Source organism: Lathamus discolor, chromosome 5, assembly GCF_037157495.1.
Source record: "Lathamus discolor isolate bLatDis1 chromosome 5, bLatDis1.hap1, whole genome shotgun sequence".
Lineage (NCBI taxonomy): Eukaryota > Metazoa > Chordata > Aves > Psittaciformes > Psittacidae > Lathamus > Lathamus discolor.
The window spans coordinates 49,734,449-49,755,720 of record NC_088888.1 but is presented as its reverse complement, the minus strand read 5'-3'; the positions used below and the strand labels follow the sequence as shown (position 1 = coordinate 49,755,720).

Below are 21,272 nucleotides of genomic sequence, written 5' to 3'. Positions count from 1 at the left end.
GATTAAATTAAGAAACTGTGGGATACGGGATGGGTAAAACTATTGGAAAAAATGGGAAAGAAACAAAAAAGTGAAGCGTGGTGAAAGCAACCTGGGTTTAAGGACTAGGTATGCGCACACATCGAGACACCTGCAAACTTAGTCATTCGAACTTGTCATGTGTTACGATCAGATGGTGGAAATATTTAATATGTAAAGCCCTCTTTTGTTTTGATAAAGGCTGACCAGCATTCACTTATTGAAGCAGAACCTCCTCCCAAATGCCTACTGTCAGCATCCTGATGCAGCTCTCAGCAGCGCTGCCTCCAAGTGAGGTGTTCGTGACCGACCATGGAAAATGCTTTGGATGTAGCTTAAGTGAACTCCAGGTTTGTTATTTAAGCTGAACTGATCCACCTTTGTGCATGTTAATTAAGGGAAATGTGGATTATGTAGCAAGGGGCTCCCTGTTTTCCCAGGGCTTGCTTTGCCCTCTTTGCCCACTCTCACTTCCCCTCATTTAATTTGCAATAAAAGAATGCAGTCAAGTATTAAGATTCTCATTCCTTATAGACCTTGCAAATCTGGAAAAACCACTTCACTTCTCCATCCCGGTGTGGCTTAGTGTGTATCTACCTAGACCTTGCCCAAGAATTCTTTTCCCTTCTGAGATGAAGACTACTAGAAATCACAAATGGTGGTCAGCATTTGTTCATCATTTACTGGGAAATAGGTCTCTTCCCTTTAACTGCCTGTCACTAACTAAAAGCGTTGATCTTTCCTGTTTCAGTTTAAATGAGCTCCTGCCTAATCACATACTGGTTTCACTACCAGTTATGTTGACGGCACTATGAAGACACTGTGAGCATGGGGTATACTCCTGTACTGTACAGTTCTTATTTTAAAGAAAAGACACTTTTTTCATCTTTTGTTGCCACCTTTGTTCTAGAAGAAATAAAATATCTGAAACTTCTATTTTATAAATTGTATTTTGATTCCAAGGCTTAGAACAGAAAATCCCTAGGAACAATCTTCAGAATACTTTCACAACTGCTTTTTGCATTTTTTTTTTAATATCGTAAGACTGTTTCCTTTGTAAATGCAAATGTATGTAAGTTGTAATATAGGGCATACAAAAAACCTTGCCTTTTTGTAGCATGAAATGATTGTGATGAATCAAATCCTTTAATGCAGCAAAGGTTAATTTAAAAAGGAGCCAAGTATGTATTCCAGGCATGGACTACAGATGTTGATTTACAGCTGGATCTGTGATGGGAGGCATCTTCTGCTGTTACCCTTGTATCTGGGAAGAGGAAGAGAATTGCTGCTGGAGTGCACATTTAAACTGGACAACATTTAATTTAACCAAAAATGCAACACATGCCATTTGCCTGCATCTCTCGTGTACCTCCGGTACTGGCTCTAACCTGAGCTTTCAGCTTTTTACAGAACTAGGAAAGCAAGAAAATGCAGAAGTGTCACCTAGAAACTGACTCTCTCCTTAGCCTAAACCCACTGAACAAGTATCGAGAGAGACCAACATTGCGCATCATATTATGAAGCAGAAGGAAGAAAATCTATGATAATTAGAATACTGAATTGAGAATAGAAATACAGGTTCAGACTTTGATGCTGCTCCAGTTTTTCTCCATCACCCCTAGGAAGGACCCAAATCTCAGCTTGCTAAGGCAAATGACACTGAAGTCAGCTTTGACTTAGGTCTTTATACACTCTGCACCTTAGCATCTGCAAGGCAGAATTGATAGTAAATCTCTCTGCTGGGCATATGATACATGAAGACAGTCTAGTGATACAGGTAAGTAAAGAAACAGATTTTTCAGACCAGCCAGTTGAGCTAGCTCTTGCATTTGGCCCATGGAAACTCATGAAATTTGATAACTGATTTATTTTTAAACACATCACACTGCAAGAATGGCCATGAAAAGAGAGGATAGCCTCATCCAAATTAAATACGTCAGAGCAATTCCTGAACAGGATTGCAGAGCTTGCATGAGAATTGCACTTTAATAAGGCATGAAGGCACTCATTTTCCTAGTTAATTATTACTCGACAGCAATAGAAACCCATGAAGGCAATACTACGTATAACTTTTTTAAAGAAAGGGAAGCAGGAGGCATTTCTGAGGACCATGCCAGCACACAAATAATTATCCACACCATTCCTCTAATCTCCTTGGCCATATCATTCTTACCTGGTGTGAAACTAGCTGAGATGATGTAAGAACTCTGGCTAATATTGTCATACTAGATGGCAATTTTTATGCTACACCTTTCTTTCTCATTTTTGAGGGTAACTGCCTTTGGTGAGGCAGTTTACTTAAGCTACTCCCAGAGTCATCTCCAGTTTCAGCTGGTGATGAACCTCTTACCTGTCACAGAGGTGGTAGTCTTGTCACTTCAGCATGGTACACTGCCTGCTGCTGTAGGCACTGCTGCGGTCCAGCATTGGCACGTACGTTCTAGCCATGATGCAGTAGCTGACTCCAGGCCTCAAATCTTCTACCTTAATAATCTTGTGTTTTCCTTCATACACCAGGACCTTGTGTTGCTTCAGACAGAGCAGAGTAAAAACAGCCAGTCAAGCACATTTCCCTAGCAAGTGTGTTGTGAGTAAAGTTTGATGAGAATAGAGGATGCGGAGCAGCACACGGACTTGCACAATGTCAATAGCTTTAGCAATTTTTTTAATATTTTTAAAGAAAATTCCCCTCCTGTCCCAGTTTTTTAATCTATATCTTAGAGTATGAAACACTAAGTTGAAGGAAAAAATAAAGGGAGGAATTACAACTCAAATCAATCTAATTCAGTTCCTGAAAAATAATCCCCTTTGATTTTAAATGTTTGCACAGTCATCAATGTTCTCACTATCTCAGAAGACTATTTCAGCTGTAAAACAAAATAGTGTGCCCATACTTTCCTGGCTTTTTAATGGTAAAGGGTTCATATTTGAATATGCACTTACCTTTTCTAGCAAGTTGTTAATTATGAAGACTTGATACAACAGATTATAATAATTTGTCATCGGTATCTTGCTGCCTCTCTTCCCTTTATAAGGAGAACGTGGAGCCTGGAGCTTTAGTATTATGTATTTGCTGCTATGAACCACAGCTACCGTCGGAGGTCCTATCACAGCTAAGATGAAAACCCAAAGCTATGAACACGGTTATTTTATTAATAATGTTTCACAGAACACAATTTGAATCCATTCAACAATTTATTGCTTTTGTTTATCAGCAATATATTATGCTGTATTTATTGTCAAAGTCCTTACTTCTTGGTGGTTGTTGCTTGGGCTATTTTGGGGATGAACTTTCCTGTGTTTTAAATCTCTCTTTGAGACAAACTTGTTGAAATCTCTTAATGCTGCATGTTGCTGACTGCAGGCTGGTCAAGGAAAATTCTTTGCCCTGATTTCCTCCCCTACCCCTTGAGCCATCTGTATAGCAGGCTCAAGGTAGTTTGCACTTCAGGGCTGTGAAGTGCATTGACATTCACAATTCAATTTTGCACTGACCAGTGAGGGAAAACTGGTTAACTCATGGGGAACTTACAGGTAGGTATGCTGATACTATTCAGTATTTTAACAGTCCTCAAATTTCTAACATACTATGGCATACTATGACTGTACTAATGAAAAATTTTGTGCATGTGCTTTCTAAATACACAGCAGTGAGGAAACACATAAATGTGAGAATGGTGGCCATACAGCTTTCATTTCTCTTCTTTGTTTTCCCCCAAAGCAGAGAGCATTTCCTGCTTTTCTGTTTTGTGTCCAGTTCTTCTAGCAGCTCAGAAATGGCTGAAGAGAATTTGTGTAGTTCCATGAGAAAGAGGGTAGGTTAAAGGGAGCCAAGCACTGCTGATTCCCGAATTATTCATAAGTGGCTACTTATCCATAATTTGTTGGCTTTCAAGTGTTTATCACAACACTTCACTGAAGAGCTACTGACTCGCAACTTCTTTGGTTACTGCTTTGTGGCTAGAAAAGCATTACTCATGTTTGCAAACTGTGAGCAGAAGTTATCTATTCCATGCCACAGAAAATCCAGTTACTTTCTCAGAGACCCATATGATTGCACTCACTTTCTCTCCAGGGAGTGAATCTGCAGCTGAGGCTCCAGTTGGAATAGACGCCAGCCAATGCAGCTTTCACTCTGCCATAGTAAGGTTCTTGGATGTCAGAGGTCTCATTTGTTAGGTCACAGACATGGTTTTGAATCCCCCAGCAGTCAGCTTTGTTTTGCCATGTGCTCTGCCCATACCTATGGAGAAAGAAGAGGAAGGATGTAAGCTATAGCTGTCGCTGACTGGGTCCACACAGATTTTTAACCATCTGTTTTAACTTGGCGGTACTGACAAGCCTTCTCCTGTGGAAATTAACTCCCTTCAATTTGATGACAGGGAAGACTGATTTCAAGGGTGTTTGAGAGCTATTGGTGTCTGTCTTTTCTAAAGGAAACCTAAATCAGAGAAATGGGTCACCAGCCCTACAGGAAGACACTGCACACTTGCCCCTCTGGAGAGGGGACTGCTTTGGCTTAACCAGTGTGTTCAGTGATAGGCAGAATCCCAGGTTCCACCAGCTAGCTTCTCAAAGGCAATAGTGATTTTGGGTGCTCACCACGAGTGCCAGGGACAGGAATGCACCTCTTATGGGGACAAGCCTCTAGCACTGCCTCAAGTTTGCCGTGTGAGGGACCCTGCGGCACTGTTGTGGGTAAGGTGGGCCACCAGAATACCTTAAGTGCCCTATTGCAGAAGTACCTGACCTAGCTAGACCTGCTTCAGGAAGGCAGTTGGACCCAGTGACTTCCAGAAGTCCTCTGCAAACTACATTTTTCTGCAACTCTATTCTGCAATGAGGATGCAGAGCATATTGCTGGAGGTTCCCTGCCTTCCTTGGTCCGTTCATCTGCACCTTATGGGCTGTCGATAAGAGCAGCAACAACCGAGAGCTGGCAGCCAAGCAGGATGTGGACATTCCCCAGGTCATGGGACATTCTCTCCAGTACGAGGAGAATATCCTGTGACACCTGGGAAATCCCTCTGATGTGTCAAACATGGATGTGCCCCAGCCCAGCAGGAGGCTGGAGTTCCCCCTGTACTTACACTTTATACTGCACAAAGTAGACTGTATCTCTTGCATCTCTGGCCTTCCCAGGCTGCCAATGCAAAGTGTTGTTGAAGTTTAAAGAATGAAACTCTACTTTCTGCGGCTTAATTGAATCTTGCAGGTCTTGGTTTTCCAGAACTAAAATTGCTGCAAATAAAAAATAAGGAATGATAATGTATCACAGTTGTCACAGTCATGAGCCATTGTACCTAAAGCAGCAGGTATATTACTACAGCTTATCTGGCTTTGTGGCATGTTCAAAACTGTCAAAATCACAATGACCAGATCTAACTGTTACAGAACAAACATATTTAGTAATATGAAAAGAGCAATTTTATCTGGTTTGGTTTTGTGGAGGTTTTTGAGTTTTTGCTTTTTAATGTTTCCTTATTTTTCACAGTGATTTTACTACTGTGAAAGAAGCCTGATGGACATCCCAGGAAACAAGCCTTTTGGATCAGTTCACAAAGCCTGCAGTAAGCAGCCCCATCAGTAGTTAAAGTTAAGTGCTCTTTCCTCCACATGCCAGCATTAACCTGCAGGGATTATAGCTGTGTTGCCACAGCTGTGTTTGTCAGTTCTTGCCTAGTAAAAAATAACCTGAGATTCACTGCTTTTCCAGTCTGCACTACAAGAAAAAGCTGTCTGACAATTTCAAAGATAATCTGTTTTCAAACTGATGGTTACTAATGGCAAAATCAGTTAACAACCTCTTTGAAGTACCCAAATCCTAATGTTTTTTCTTTGTTTCATGACCCATATGACTGCGTCTTTATACCTGGCATATAAAAGAATCAGGTATGACTTGTAGTAGTTGAACTGAAACTGGTAATAGAGATATGAATCATTTTAATTCTCAACATGCTTGTTTTATCTGCATTTCAGAGCCTTGAAAGACAAAATAACAGACTGATTTGGAGATTACTGGAATTTTGAAACCACTGAAAAAAACAGAGATTTCTTGACTCATCGATAGATTCAGTGACAGACCCATAGTCCCCCACCCTACATTGGAAAAGAGCAGAAAGCCTTTACTTACTAGCTATGTTCTCCTGAAGCAGGTGCATCAGTAAGCAGAGGGAGGAAAGCACGATCCCTCTCATCCTTAGAAGAGCAGCTCCATGACTAAAGAGCATCTCTCTTGTGGGCATGTCTTAAGAGGAAGTAATTGTTAAACATTCCAGTTCCCCTTTCAGCAGTTCCCAAAAATGCCTGGTTTGCTTTCTTTTAATTTAGCTGAGAAACATATGAGTTACTCTAAATTAAGCACCTGCAATTGTTCTTGCTTGGCAGCTGTGGTCATTCTGAAGTCTGGAACTAATTATGAAGAAAACCAGCATGGAAAAAGTCCTTTTTTTTTATTTTTAGACACTAGTTCCCAAACGATGTTTGACAATATTGCTTTATCCTGTAAATTTGTCGCACAAGATTGCTTGCTTGCCATGCTAAGATATTTATTCGTTTATTTATGAGGTTTTTTTTAATATATCTATCTATCTATCTATCTATCTATCAAATTTATGTTTCAGCTCACTGGTCACTCTGAGCTGAAGAGGACAGGAAATTTTGTGGTAACCATGTGAAAGACCTACCAGTGGGATGTCATCTGATTTGTTGGCGTGTCGCAGGGGGATATGCAGACGGACAGAGTTTGCAGGTGCATTTACAGAAGGATGTTGTCTAGGAATGCATCACTGGAGGAATGAAGGGCCATGAATTTGCTGCCAGCTGTACTGCTGGACAGCATGTTCACATCATGCCAGCTGCTGGAGAGGTGCTGGGAGGGTGGCACAGAACAGGGAGGCAAGCCCAGCCCATCAGTTCCAAGTGCCACTCTGCTGGATTGTCAGACTGCCAGGAGTCATATGCCTGACTAGTGCAAGTGTGCAACAACACTGCCTGCACAGATACTGATGTTCAGCACAGCTGTCCTCCAAATCCTGCCATTCAAATACATGCTCCCTGATGAAAGCAATATTGCTTTGTGTTTGTAAATGCTTTAATGCCACAGGTGCACCTGCCTGGTGGGCTCCAGGTTTTGTGCTCTTGGAATGCATGGAAAGCTCAGCCAAGTCGGTTGCTGGTGGAGAACACGGTGCCTCTGGTGGCAGCTGAGAGGCTGCTGGCAGTCCTGCCTAGCCTTGCCCCTCAGTCTTCCCTCCCCAGAAGATTCCCACTCTTGACATCCACATGTACTTTGCCACTCACGCACCACTGCAGCTGGGCAAAAGTCAGGATGCGTTCTCCTTCTGCAAGCTTGTGTTGACAAGTAAGAAGAGAACCTCCCAATTTTGCATGACATAGCGCAGCACTACGTAACAACACACAGCAAAGAAATAATGGACATGAAGACTACCTGTCTGCGGAAACAGAAATTTGTTTATCATCTTTATTTTGGGAAAAGCTGCAGACAAAACACCTGTCAGGTCAAAAAAAGTGCAAGTTCTGGTTCAAATAAAGTTGTTTTTTATTTAAAGGCATCTGGTTATACTCAGTGAATTGGACATCGTCTAATCAAGAAGCTGTCCTTGGTCAGATACGCAGGCATGGACTCTCAGTTTGGCTGGCCCGCTATATCTCAGTATCCAAGCACCAAACCTGCAGCAGATATATTCAGACACTAGCTGTGTAGCTTTGAATTAACTACTTAACCCCATTAAGGGAATTAAAGAAATGAAAATTAAAACCATGAAAACCCCACAATGGAGGTAGAAGGCAGAAAGGCCACCCTACCATCACCAACTGGGAATTCTTCATCTATCCATTTCCCAACACATTTTCAAAATTCAGTGACCTTTAAGTAGTTCCCCACACCAAATGCAATTAGAATTTCATCACATTATATGAGCTCAAGTGCGGGAATAGGGAACTTTTATAAACCGATTACCAGACTAAAAGGTCATCAAAGTTTAGTCATAGGTTGTGTATTTGCTTACTTGAATTGTACCAACACACCTTCCCGTACTCCACATAGCAGCCCATTGTAAGGAGCTGAAGTGTGGAGCTCTGCCAGAATTGCTGTTGATGGTGGTTCCTCCTACAAATGCAGAGCTGAAGGCCAGCCTGCCCAGCACTGATGGGTTTCACTTGGAAAAGGCATCTTGGCCATGTTGTGAAACGGGGAAAGAAACACCTACTGCATGGAAAAACTCAGGGTTTCCTGCATGCCTCACTCTGATAGCTCTTTATCTGCAGTTGGGTTTGGCACTCTGAGGTAATTGGTAACTCTTCACATAGTTCTTGTGATTATTGAAACAGCCACCGGTAATCCCCAGGTTACTAGCATCACAACATTGTCCCGCTCATCAGCTTCAATCACGCTTTTTCAGTGCTTTGTTCAGCAAAGATAGCTGCAGTCAAACAAGTACCAGCTACACACACACATATACAAACGTGTTCATACGTCCTGAGTTTCGCAGAATCTATGTATTGTACATTTAAAAATGAAAACAATAGAGGAACACTATAGATGATGTGTATTGCAAACCGAAATTTTTTAAGAATACTCTGAAAAGTACTTAATGAAAAGGTGGAAAATTAAAATGTATTACTTTCCTCAGCAGAGTCCATGTAGGTAGCATACACTGAAGCATCTTTTTGATCCAAACCTTTGTGAAACAGCAGTACTGATATTTCAGCGAACTGACATAGAACTGTGGGCATGCGAATTCTCTGTTCCCGGAATAAAAACCCATCTGAATGTTGGGCAAGCAGATATCTTTCTCCTGAGGATTGGATATTGCTACACAGAGGTGAAAGTCAAGTACATTCTTGCTGGAAGCTGCCTGACTCATCCAATCTGATAGCACCACCTCATTGCTTTTGTTGGTTTGTGTTTTTTCTTTTTCCCTTGAACAAGCTGTTCCCCATCCACCGGAGGAGAAAATTTGACCCTGGGTCTGTTTCTGCAGCACCACCTTTGGCTTTTCAGGTGTCAGTCTCTGATACTTGCAATGGATGTGAGAGTGGGTTTCGCTTACACACCTGAACAAGGGTGTGGGAAGATGAAGGAAGGGGAGAAACTCCCAAAGCACATAGAAATTACTTCTAGTAACTGGCAGAGGCCAGCCAAGTCTCTCTCATGTGTGTCACTTCACAGAAACTGACAATAAAAACCAGGTGGTTCATATAATTCCGGACTGAAAGACTATTCTCAGTTGGAGATGTAGTTTCCAGTCTCTTCTAAGCAGCCAGCATGGACTCACAGTAAAACCTGACAGTTGGGTTGTAAGAGACCTTGAATATCTAATTCCAACCACCGCTGCCACAGGCAGGACACCTTCCATGAGACCAGGTTCCCCCACATGTCCAAGTGGGATCACCCCACTGTAGTAACTTCTGACAGCTGCTCTTTGTGCTTTGATTTGGGGACTCGAAGAAAAGTCTCTTTTCTGCCAATGTTTGTATCACTGGCAACCGCAATTAGATCCCCTCCCCAGTCATTTCCTCTCCCAGCTGAAGGGACCCAGCTCCTGGTGTGTTGTGTATGGCAGGACAGCCCTTTGCCAGCTCAGTGGCAACTGGCAAAATGACTTCACACAGGGAAAAAACTACAACACAGGGGAAAAAAAAGAAATAAAACCACAGAAAACCCCCTCAGCCAGGCAGGAGGGACTTTCTGGATTCTTTTCCCTGCCCTTCAGGGAAGAGGCATTGCATCACATCGGTTCTTTCAGAGAAGTTTCTGGGGAAGCAAGCCTAACTTTCACTGCACAGTACGTGCCTGCACTGCTTCCTGCCCACAGGTACAAACCGTTTTGACTCTCGCTGTTAAAGTTGGGTCAACATTTTAAAGATTGCGGTTAGAAACTCCCAATGCTGTGCTGCACCTTGATAGCGAGGCATTGGAACATATTAAAGATGAAGATCTGCTGAAGGCTTGCTGTGTAGCAAGTCTTTATTTGCACATACAATATTTATTTAATGATGTAGAAGATGCTGAATTGTACCAGGAAGTTAGTACCCAAGCTAGCATTCATTAGGAACTATAGATAATACCAACCCCCAAAACAGCTCAAAGCCTGTTATCTAAATGGCAAGTTTCCTAAAAATCGCCAGGTTTTCTCGTTTGCAAAGCCCTGTGATTTTATTTTTTTCCCTACCACTAAGGAGTGCTGTAATTTGTTTAAGCCCATTGAGAAAAGAGCCACTTTTCCTTAGCTTTTGGGTCCCTCACCAAATAATATGCAGATGATTTGATGATAAAAATCCTACCAGTTCAGAGACACATAGAATTAATATGCTGGAATTAATATGGGATTAGTATCCTGGGCTGCATCAAAGTGAATGTGGCCAGCAGGATGAGGAAGGTGATTCTCCCCCTCTGTCCTCATGAGATCCCACCTGCAGTGCTGCAGCCAGCTCGAGGGCCCCCAATACAGGGTACATGGACTCCTGTTGGTGTGAATCCAGAGACCACAAAGATGATCAGAGCGCTGGAGCACCTCTGCTATGAAGACAGGCTGAGAGAGCTGTGGTTGTTTAGCCTGGAGAAGAGAAGGCTCCAGGGAGACCTTAGAGCAGCCTTCCAGTACCGAAAGGGGCCTACAAGAAATCTGGAGAAGAAGACTTAGATCAGACATTAGGAAGAAGTTCTTCACTCTGAGAGTGGTGAGGCGCTGGCACAGGTTGCCCAGAGAAGCTGTGGCTGCCCCATCCCTGGCAGTGTTCAAGGCCTGGTTGGATAGGGCTTTGAGCAACCTGGTCTCGTGGAAGGTGTCCTGCCTGTGGCAGCAGTGGTTGGAATTAGATATTCAAGGTCTCTTACAACCCAAACCGTTCTATGAATAATCCATAGTTTGTTGGTTTTGCTTAGGTAATCACCATGCTGAGTATTTTAGGGCACATTTCTCTGTGCTCAGTGTGACTGGGTTTCATACTTCCCAAGTGTTAGTTTCAAGTTTACTCCAATGTGACAATTTTACCAGAAAAATTTAGATCACCTTGTGACACTTACTTGATAAAAAGCTTTGTTCCATGTTCTTTTTCTTACAGGAGATGAAATTTGGTGCATCTCAAGTAAAATTGATGGTTTTGCTGCACACCCTGGAACCAGCAGGTCAAGTAATTTTTAGTAATTAATCACCCAAATTCACAGTGTTTCATTCCAATTTCTATTCAGACTTGGGCAGGGGGCAACAGAAACTATACTCACACCTGATACAAAGCCAGAGTGATTCCTCGGAGGAACAGACATGGAAGAAGGAACTAAGGTATGACAAAGGTACCCTCTAGCCATTCAAGCAAGCTTCTGCAACCCCTCTTTACCTGTTAGAATCCCATGTTTAATCACATCTGTAGCAGGCTGCAATCGTGGCTGTTGTCCCAGGCCTCAAGTCTTCCAAATCTCACAGCAGAAAGCACACACCCCTACATACAGTTCCCATCTTCTGGGAATGGGTGGCCCATGCCATCCACCCTTCTTATAATTAACTCAGCTGCTGTTAACTCACAAAAAGACCCCAACCCACCAAAACACTGAAAACATAACACAAAACCATCATACCCCAAAGAAAATACAACATATTAGACTTTTATTCTTTTCCTTTGTATTTTTTGTCATTTAAGCAACCCTTCAGAGTCTGCACTATTCAAGAGATGTTGGCACAGGAAAGAACCAGATCAGAGTTGACATTGCTTACTGCTCTACTGCATGCATGCTGCAAGTATTTTGACAACTGCAGGATTAATTTTGCAGGAGACATTGCGAGCTGCCTGGCAGAAGAACCTAGTTTGCTTGCTCATCACTTGCTCTGCGTGTAATGCATATCCTCTTTTAAGCTGTGGTTGTACAGCAGAAAACAAAACTGCTTTGCCCTGAAATAAATGCAAAATTAATTTCCAGCATAATCAGCTACCCCTGTCTTCCTAAGCAACCATCATGCATGATGAAGCCCTGCTGTCCTGGGGATGGTTGAACATATGCCTGTCCATGGGAAGTGTGGAATTAATTCCTTGTTCTGCTTTGCTTGCGTGTGCAGGTTTTGCTTTATTTATGAAACTGTCTTTAAATCAACCCACAAGTTCTTACTTTTCCAATTTCCTCCCCCATCCCACAGTGGAAAGTGAGCAAGTGGCTACGTGGCCAGCTGGGGTTAACCCACAACACTAAACCAGCATGACACTTCAAGACAAATAGTTGATTTCCAAGATACGCATAAGGATAGAATCATAGAATAGTTAGAGTTGGAAAGGACCTCAAGATCGTCTAGTTCCAACCCCCCTGCCATGGACAGGGACACCTCACACTAAACCATCCCACACAAGGCTTCATCCAACCTGGCCTTGAACACCACCAGGGATGGAGCACTCACAACCTCCCTGGGCAACCCATTCCAGTGCCTCACCACCCTAACAGGAGAGAACTTCCTCCTTATATCCAATCTAAACTTCCCCTGTTTAAGTTTTAACCCGTTACCCCTTGTCCTGTCACTACAGTCCCTGATGAAGAGTCCCTCCCCAGCATCCCTATAGGCCCCCTTCAGGTACTGGAGGGCTGCTATGAGGTCCCCACGCAGCTTTCTCTTCTCCAGGCTGAACAGCCCCAACTTCCTCAGCCTATCTTCATACGGGAGGTGCTCCAGTGCCCTGATCATCCTTGTGGCCCTCCTCTGGACTTGTTCCAGCAGTTCCATGTCCTTTTTATGTTGAGGACACCAGAACTGCACACAATACTCCAGGTGAGGTCTCACAAGAGCAGAGTAGAGGGGCAAGATCACCTCCTTTGACCTGCTGGTCACACTCCTTTTGATGCAGCCCAGGATATGGTTGGCTTTCTGGGCTGCGAGCGCACACTGCAGCCGGCTCATGTTCATTTTCTCATCAACCAACACCCCCAAGTCCTTCTCTGCAGGGCCGCTCTGAATCTCTTCTTTGCCCAGTCTGTAGCTGTGCCTGGGATTGCTCCGACCCAGGTGTAGGACCTTGCACTCGTCATGGTTAAACTTCGTGAGGTTGGCATCAGCCCACCTCACAAGCGTGTCAAGGTCCCTCTGGATGGCATCCCTTCCCTCTAGCATATCAACCGGACCACACAGCTTGGTGTCATCAGCAAACTTGCTGAGGGCGCACTCAATCCCACTGTCCATGTCAGCGACGAAGATGTTAAACAAGACTGGTGCCAACACTGATCCCTGAGGGACACCACTCATTACCGGTCTCCAGCTGGACATCGAGCCATTGACCACAACTCTTAGTGTGCACATGTTCACAGTTAGGAAGTAAACACTATACAAGTAAGACTTCTGTGATCATTTAAACTTAAAATACAGTAACAAGTGAGTTTCAAGGAAGCCCTTTCCTTGCTCTGTAGCCATTAATCTCTTCAAATGCTGTGACCACTTAATCCTTATCCTCAATTTTAAAATAGAACTAAAGCAGAGGCCCCAAGCTCAAGCAATAGAACTGAAGTTCTTGCCGGCTACATCAACAACACCAAAGGGCAAAAAAGAAATTGCAAAGCCAATGATGTGGCCAGAATCAGATCAATGAGCTTCTGTGTATCAGCCCTTGTACCTCTCAAAGTTCTACTGGAGTACAGCAAAAGTATCACCTCACATCTGTACAGCAGACAGACCTCTTTCAAAACAAATGGATGTAAATTGTTGTCCTCAAAGTCAGACTTCCACTGCTGCCTGGAGCAAGTGGTATTTTACCTAAAGTATTTCTCGACAAATGAGAAACCAACTTAGTTTAAAACTACTTCTCCTCTGTGCCAGTACCTTTGGTTAGTAGAATACAGTAACTAGCTATATGTAATTAAACACATGCTATACGTATCCTCAACAGTGTTTTCTATTAATTTTCAATCATGTTCAAGCATACACTACATACATAACTTGAACTGAGCAAGCTTCAAAAATGGATTTAGTCTTCAGTACAAAAACAATAAGAAAAAGTTGAGCACACACATTTGTCTTCTGAAATTTCTTCTTTAATTCAACGTAAAAGCATTTACAATTTACAGTATTTACAAGTAGTTCAGCTACAAATTTCAGACAAAAATGAAAGTATGTTCAGCAGGCCCATTGTGGATAATGAAGTGTCTGAAGTCAGGAAAACTTGCATTAAACACCAGAAAATACTTTCTAGGCATAAAGAACTCATACAATAAATTGCCTGATGGGATTGTGGAATCCTTAAACAAATGGGTAGGAGGAACAATGCAGTTCTGGGGAGAAGAATAAACTGTGGACCCGTGGAGGTCCCACTTAGCCCAATGACTGCATCCATTTACAGAAATAGAAAGTGTACTAATAAACAAGGGCTTCATTATTAAAGGACTGCCTTTTTTAAAACCACACCAAAGAAAACTATACAGCTCACCCATTTTGTAAAAGGAAAGGTTCTGTGTGTCTGGTTTGGTGTTTTGGTTTGGGTTTGTTTTTTTTTTTTAAAGCCATGGTGAAACTATTAATTTGAACCAAGTATAACAGCTCTTATTTATTAATACTTAACTGTTTACATGGCACTACTTCAGAACAACCAGTCATTTCTAGCCTTGAAAAAAAACCAGCTCTTCTCATGCAAGTTTCTTTTCCTGACATCTTAACAAGTGAAAAACTACATACAAGTATGCACGCCTTGTGTCCTGGTTTGAAGCAACCAGGACACAAGATGTCTTGTTTCCAGAGATGTCATTTAAACTAAATTACTGATTTATGCAGAAAAACTATAAGATCCCAACTTGATACTTCTGTGCCAGCACGCAGTATCACCACAATACTTCATTGCTAACTGAAGATCTGAAAGTAAAAAGTTACAATGTCCATGCAAAAATAAGAACTTAAATTCTTCGAAACGTTGTCAGGTATTAGAGGCTGGAGTTTTGTGATACAATTTCGCTTATACAGGATATAATGTTTTGGAGTTTTATGTTCCATCATCCCCCAAATCATTTTTAAGAGACAAGAAGGGAGAAATGCTGAGCAGTCCTAACAAGATAAAAATCACCTGAGAGAGCCTGAAGTGGTAAAACCTTTCACGTATGTCATACTGGGTTGCTGGTATGCCTATAAAAGGCACAGATACTAAATGATTTTGAACCTGTAAATGTTAGGCACCTTGATATCCTGTGTCAAGGTGTGATACCTGAATACCCAGAAGCTTAAGCAAATCACTTCCTCATCACAAGAATATTTATTAAACTCATTTAGTAATTAAGTGAAAATGCATAGATCAATACCACCTGACAGCTTCCAAACCCCATGGCTCAGATATGAGGTACTACAGGACTGGAAAAGTAAGGCTAACTAGCTGCAACTAAAGACATTTCCCTGTCCCAAGAAGTTATAGAATCATAGAATAGTTAGGGTTGGAAAGGACCTCAAGATCATCTAGTTCCAACCCCCTTGCCATGGGCAGGGACACCTCACACTAAACTACCCACACAAGGCTTCATCCAACCTGGCCTTGAACACCACCAGGGATGGAGCACTCACAACCTCCCTGGGCAGCCCATTCTAGTGCCTCACCACCCTAACAGGAAAGAATTTCCTCCTTAGATCCAGTCTAAACTTCCCCTGTTTAAGTTTTAACCCATTACCCCTTGTCCTGTCACTACAGTCCTTGATGAAGAGTCCCTCCACAGCACCCCTATAGGTCCCCTTCAGATACTGGAAGGCTGCTATTAGGTCCCCACGCAGCTTTCTCTTCTCCAGGCTGAACACCCCCAACTTCCTCAGCCTGTCTTCATACGGGAGGTGCTCCAGTCCCCTGATCATCCTCGTGGCCCTCCTCTGGACTTGTTCCAGCAGTTCCATGTCCTTTTTATGTTGAGGACACCAGAACTGCACACAATACTCCAGGTGAGGTCTCACAAGAGCAGAGTAGAGGGGCAGGATCACCTCCTCCGACCTGCTGGTCACGCTCCTTTTGATGCGGCCCAGGATACGGTTGGCTTTCTGGGCTGCGAGCACACACTGCAGCCGGCCCATGTTCATTTTCTCATCGACCAACACCCCCAAGTCCTTCTCTGCAGGGCTGCTCTGAATCTCTTCTCTGCCCAACCTGTGGCTGTGCCTGGGATTGCTCCGACCCTAACACTACAGGCTGCTAGACTGTACCTTAGCAGAAATATCATCATGTACTTACTCTTTTTAGGCTCTCTTTTACTATCACTCCTAGCAACTGCTGGAAACAAGACTCGGGCAAATAGAGCTTGCTAACGCAGGGAACACATTCTTCTCTCACTGTGGCCTCACATTTTCAGCTAGTCACAGCTAATTAGAGAATCTGGTGCTTTGTGCACCCTTAAACTTCTTTATTTTACAATTATAAAGCCTTCAAGCTGCTCTGAGAAATTTAAACATCTAAACTATCCCTGTGCTACTGGCACTTGTGAAGTACACATTACATAGGAGACACACCTTACCTGCAGGGAGGGGTGACAATTCAGTGGCTTTTGTAATTACAGTTCAGAAATTTTCATTAAAAAAAAAAGATAATACATTTAGCCCTGTGATAGTTACAAGAACATGTCAGTTTGTGCTATACTACATATACCTATGCACACAAGCTCTCATACTCCTGCGCTTTATTTTCAGCTTGCAGAGTACCAGTGCCTTTCCATCACATGTAACTACCTGCCATACCAAATTTTTCCCATATGCTCATGATTGGTGTGTCATTTCTGATCTATCTTAACATTCTTGTCCTTAACTATTATCCTAGCATCTGGCTGATCCCTTTTACTCACATTGGACTCCATGTGACTTGAAAGATTCAGGACAATGCACAATGTAGCAATATTGCAGGGGAAAGTGAAAAGAATCAGTAACAGTCACTTGTTTTTAAAATGAATCCATCTGCCCTCACACAGCAAAAAACATCATTCCTCTTCCAGCAGGGTAGTAGAGGAAAGCCTTCCAGAACAGAGAGCACTTAGCGACCCCTTATGTTCACACAAGTCTAAGAGGCTGAGTTTTGATTAATAATTCTTCTAACAGCGCCAGGGTTTCAACACACACAGTTAAGAACGTAAAGCTAGCATTTTCAAGAAATTACATACTTTCAGCAGAATAGTTCTGAGGCAAATACACCAAATGGAATGATTACTGTGGCTAATTTCTGATCTTGGAGAACAGCAACGTGTTTTTTTTTTTTTGGGGGGGGGGGGGGAGGGAGGGGCAAAACTGATCTATTATCTTCCCATACAGAGCAGAGAAGGGAAAAATAGCTACTGCCTTTAAATCTTCAGTAATCGATTATGTACAATTGTGGTTAATGTTGGATATCTGCAGGAATGGAAGCAGTCCAGAAACTGCTGTATAAACTAACTTTATCTTCAGATGTTCCATCCCTGGCAGTGTTCAAGACCAGGCTGGTTCAAGATCAGGCTGGCTGGGGCTTTGAACTGCTGGCAGCTGGAAGGTCCCTTCCAACCCAAACCATTCTATGATTCTATGAATGCTTATGCCACTGAGATGGATAAGAACAGAAGTACTATGATACTGTTTTTCCTTTAAAACCACCTGCTATAACATGTAAACATTTCCAATACTCATATTAAAAATATCTTTCAAAACAAAGATATAATTTGGTATAAATGCACCACCTTGTGTCTGTAAAGCATCCTTTTTTTTCTGAACTAAGCTTCACTAGGAACTTTCATTGCAAACATTTCCTACAATTAGAAGAATACCCCTCAGATCTCAACTAAAGGGAAATAACTGGATTGCAGGCACTAGGCTCAAAAGCTTTTAAATATAAAGATAAAATCCTCATCCTTCAGTTTTCAACACTTTCATTCATTCTACAAAATTCAAAGGGCTGTCAAATGACAACTTCTGAAATACAATTTACCACATTTTCTATTCTCTTGAGATGTATTTTTAGAGTGTGGTAATTTGGTGTAGTTATGGCATAAAAAGGGGGGGAAATGGTAGTCATTTTCAACCTGATAGAAAGAGTGTTTTGAAGAAGTCCTGTTGATATCTATTTCAAAAAATCATATTCTAAGAATTGGGACAAAAATGTTCCTGAGGAAAGTATGCTTCTGCACTATGAAAACATTTTCTCAGTAATTTGTTCAACCACGCATTACATACTTTTTTTTTTTCCCAATGAGCATAAGCCAGCATGGTAATGCAGGTTTTACGCGGAATGTGACATGGCTACACAATATATCTTGGGGAGCCAAACGGATGCATCTATACACAAATAACAGCACCTTTAAAATAGCTTTTTTCAGTCACAGGACTTACAATTGAAAGGAAAAAGCCTACTGTTTACTTGCTGAAATGTACAAAGCAATGGTCTTGGAAATACATATTTCAGTGCAGAAAAGACTATAAATAACTGGGTTTGGCCACAGACTAAATTCTTAAGATACACAGGAAAAGACTATAGGCATATTCTCACTTAAAAGAAATAGCATTTTGTTTAATATAAAAATAGTTTTCAAGAGAAAAAGACAAACAGAAGAAATACCTCCAGCAAAGACAAAAGCTCCCAAAATAGTTCTTGTACATCTCTATCATAACCAAATGAAGGCCCCTTTTAAGCATTACGTTAAAATTAATTTTGAGAAGGCTTTGAATCGGAAGGAAATTAGTACAGCTGCTGTTTTATACTCCTTCGTGAAAAAGCTCGTTCTCCATAGAATACTGTTAAAAAAGAGTGCTATTTCAAAAATATATAGTGAATTATGTCATACACACAAACACTTCTAAAGTGGTTAGTATGAAATTTCCCCCATACTTTTTATGCTGTTCTCAGGCACTATTCTCAGTGCCTGATCAGGATCCCATTGTCTATACTGTGCACTGGTTATTCTCATTGGATCAGAGCAAATACACCTTGTAGATTTTCATAATATAACCTCGACATTCCATAATCTTCAGTAATGCTGCTCCTCCTGAGTTCTGATTAAACACGTCAGCTGCCCTGGTTAGTCGGTTGGCCTGTAAGCAATCACAGGCTGTTCTTCACCAACATCTATCAACATATCTAATGGAACGTGAGGCTTGTCATAGCCAGAAAACTTGAGACAGCTGTTTGGAATGACCGTTTGCTGTATTTCTGTGGCAGGAACCTCTGGACCTGAAGAGTTACAGCATATATCCATTTGGCTACTGTCAGAAATAAAGTAATTCTCTCTTACTTTGGGATTTTGTTCATCATCAGCAGATACCTCCTCTGTGCTTTCCTGCACAGACACCTCTTCTGCTTTGGCTGGGACCTCTGGCAGAAGAACAGAAGATATTCCTTCACTGGAGTTCTCAGGACTACCAGTTTCTTCTTTTGGCTCTACCTCCAGTGAAGTTACTTCAACATTCTGTGGCAACACTGACTGGCCTCCCACGAAGCTTATTACAGACATGTATTTTACTTCTGATTTTGGTTCTGGAAAGCTGTCTGAGTTCAGGCTTCTTATCACACTGACCTTAAATTGGAAAAAAATGAAAAAAATATAAAAAATCCCTTTTAGTTCCACACAACCTACTAATTTGCTTTATCTTCCGTCAAAGTTTTGAGGTTGAAAAATAGAAAGTAACAAGTTCATAATACAGATTTAATGTCATTAAACCCAATCCAAACAGAAATTACCAAAAATAGAATCTGGCTAGGTCAATTAGACTACATCTATGACTTGAACTGTTCCATTAACACTTTCATGCAAGCTTTTGTAAATGCTTTCTATGTGCAAACAAGTGTGCAAGGACCAAATCCATTTCATGTCACCCACTATATTTTATTTCAAGCTTGCAATGTAGAGTAAACCAGTGAAGGAAGAAAAAGCCACAATATTCTGCAACTAGCTGAGGAAACCTTTTGTATTTATAGCTAATGAGTGTAACTTGAGATTCCTAATATTTTGCGGCAACTGTCTCAACTAGGATGGAGGTGAATTTTGGCAAGAGATCTTTAAAACTACACGAGAACCTTTATGCATACCCACTAGTCACATCTATGCTGAAGTCCTACTTATTTTCTCCTCCTTCCCCAAGCACTTCCTCAATGCTGTGACAAGCTTTTAACATTTCACTTTGAAACTCCTCCCCATGAAGAACACATCAATTCCTTCAGTGGTCAGGCTGCAGCTTGTTTTAAACATTTATGACATACTTTCAGGCAGTTTAGATTCTTTTATGTATATGTGTGTGCGTGCACGTGTGTGTGTGTTTTCAAGGATACTTATGAAAAATCAAGTAGTGTAAATTTTCAACTGTCTGGTAGCATTCCCTGAAGCTAATTCAAAGCACAGGGAGAAAGGGTTATTCAATTAAAATGTGCCCTTTTCCAAATTTCACAATTCAATATATGTCTATCAGAGACGACCAAGTACTATAGATAAGCTAATTTCTTAATAAAATGTACGCAGTCACTTTTTTCTGGGATATGTTGCAAACAAACAGTCTGACTGAAAAATCAGGTTGAGATAAATTTGGAAGAAAGGGATGTAGGTAGGAGGAGGAAAGGGAAAGAAAAATAATGTTGTTTTAAGAAAAGCTACAAATAGGCAAAAAGAACCTCCCAGTTTGTATTAGTGTTAAGAACTGAGCCATCAAAATCAGATGATCAAATCTGACTATCCTGTCCCAGAATCTTCCTTGATCAGAAGATTCTGAGGCTGTAATTTCGCAGTCTTGCCTTCACAGTGTGCTGACTTAATTCGAAGTTCCTTCATCTCTCACTTCAGCCCCATACCTTTCCCCCCAGTTGCCCTGATATCTATTGATGATACTATGGTTTGGCTGGATCAATGGAACTACTGGAGCTTAAAAACCAAACAACCACCACCACCACAAAACCTTAACAAGCACTCCCTGGAGAGCAGTTATTTGTAACCTAAGTGAGTTTTATAAACAGCTGGGTTAGCTCCAGTAAAGTGAGGCAGTCCCCTTGGCTACCACTGAAAAGCTAATAAAAACAGCATTAAGGTGGCTCTTAACACTGAGAATATACTACACTACAACCTAGGTGTCATTCAGCCATCATTCTCTCTGGATGTTCATTTTCTGTTATGCAGAAACAGTCAGAATACTATATAAGTAATGTTCAGAGTAATTTCCATGAGCATGTATGGAAATCACCCATTCCTAAGAAGCAGAATCTTAGAAGATAAGTTACAGAAATCAGAAAACAATTAATAATGCACAGATACTAAAAAATGTTATGAACAGCTGGTAGGATTAATGCATCTTTTGAAAACCTGTTCA

The 21,272-nt window shown here is 41.7% G+C and overlaps 2 protein-coding genes across 3 annotated transcripts in view; both read right to left on the bottom strand.

Moving 5' to 3' along the window:
• Nucleotides 1–1,033: 1,033 nt before the first annotated feature.
• On the bottom strand, nt 1,034–6,291 carry IL22RA2 (interleukin 22 receptor subunit alpha 2). Its single transcript, XM_065680759.1, has 6 exons — nt 6,152–6,291; nt 5,109–5,259; nt 4,083–4,261; nt 2,962–3,131; nt 2,369–2,547; nt 1,034–1,282 (listed from the first exon to the last, which is right to left on the bottom strand). The coding sequence occupies exons 1-5, from the start codon at nt 6,261–6,263 to the stop codon at nt 2,392–2,394; spliced, it is 768 nt and encodes a 255-aa protein (XP_065536831.1). The 5' UTR covers nt 6,264–6,291; the 3' UTR covers nt 1,034–1,282; nt 2,369–2,391.
• A 7,731-nt stretch (nt 6,292–14,022) lies between these two features.
• The window catches only part of IFNGR1 (interferon gamma receptor 1), a 24,797-nt gene continuing 17,547 nt past the window's right edge, over nt 14,023–21,272 (bottom strand). For both annotated transcript variants that reach the window (XM_065680756.1, XM_065680757.1), the window contains exon 7: nt 14,023–19,495. In XM_065680756.1, the coding sequence (XP_065536828.1) occupies nt 19,001–19,495 (495 nt within the window). In that variant the 3' untranslated portion in view covers nt 14,023–19,000. The remainder of the gene's footprint in view (nt 19,496–21,272) is intronic.

Bases quoted from the DNA above. Each gene is read 5' to 3' on its own strand.
- IL22RA2 (XM_065680759.1), bottom strand. From the start codon at position 6,263: ATGCCCACAAGAGAGATGCTCTTTAGTCATGGAGCTGCTCTTCTAAGG. The intron at 5,260-6,151 runs GTAAGTAAAGGC...TTTTATTTGCAG, and splicing joins GCTTCAGGAGAACATAGCTA to CAATTTTAGTTCTGGAAAAC. The intron at 2,548-2,961 runs GTAAGTGCATAT...CTCTGTCTGAAG, and splicing joins TTAACAACTTGCTAGAAAAG to CAACACAAGGTCCTGGTGTA.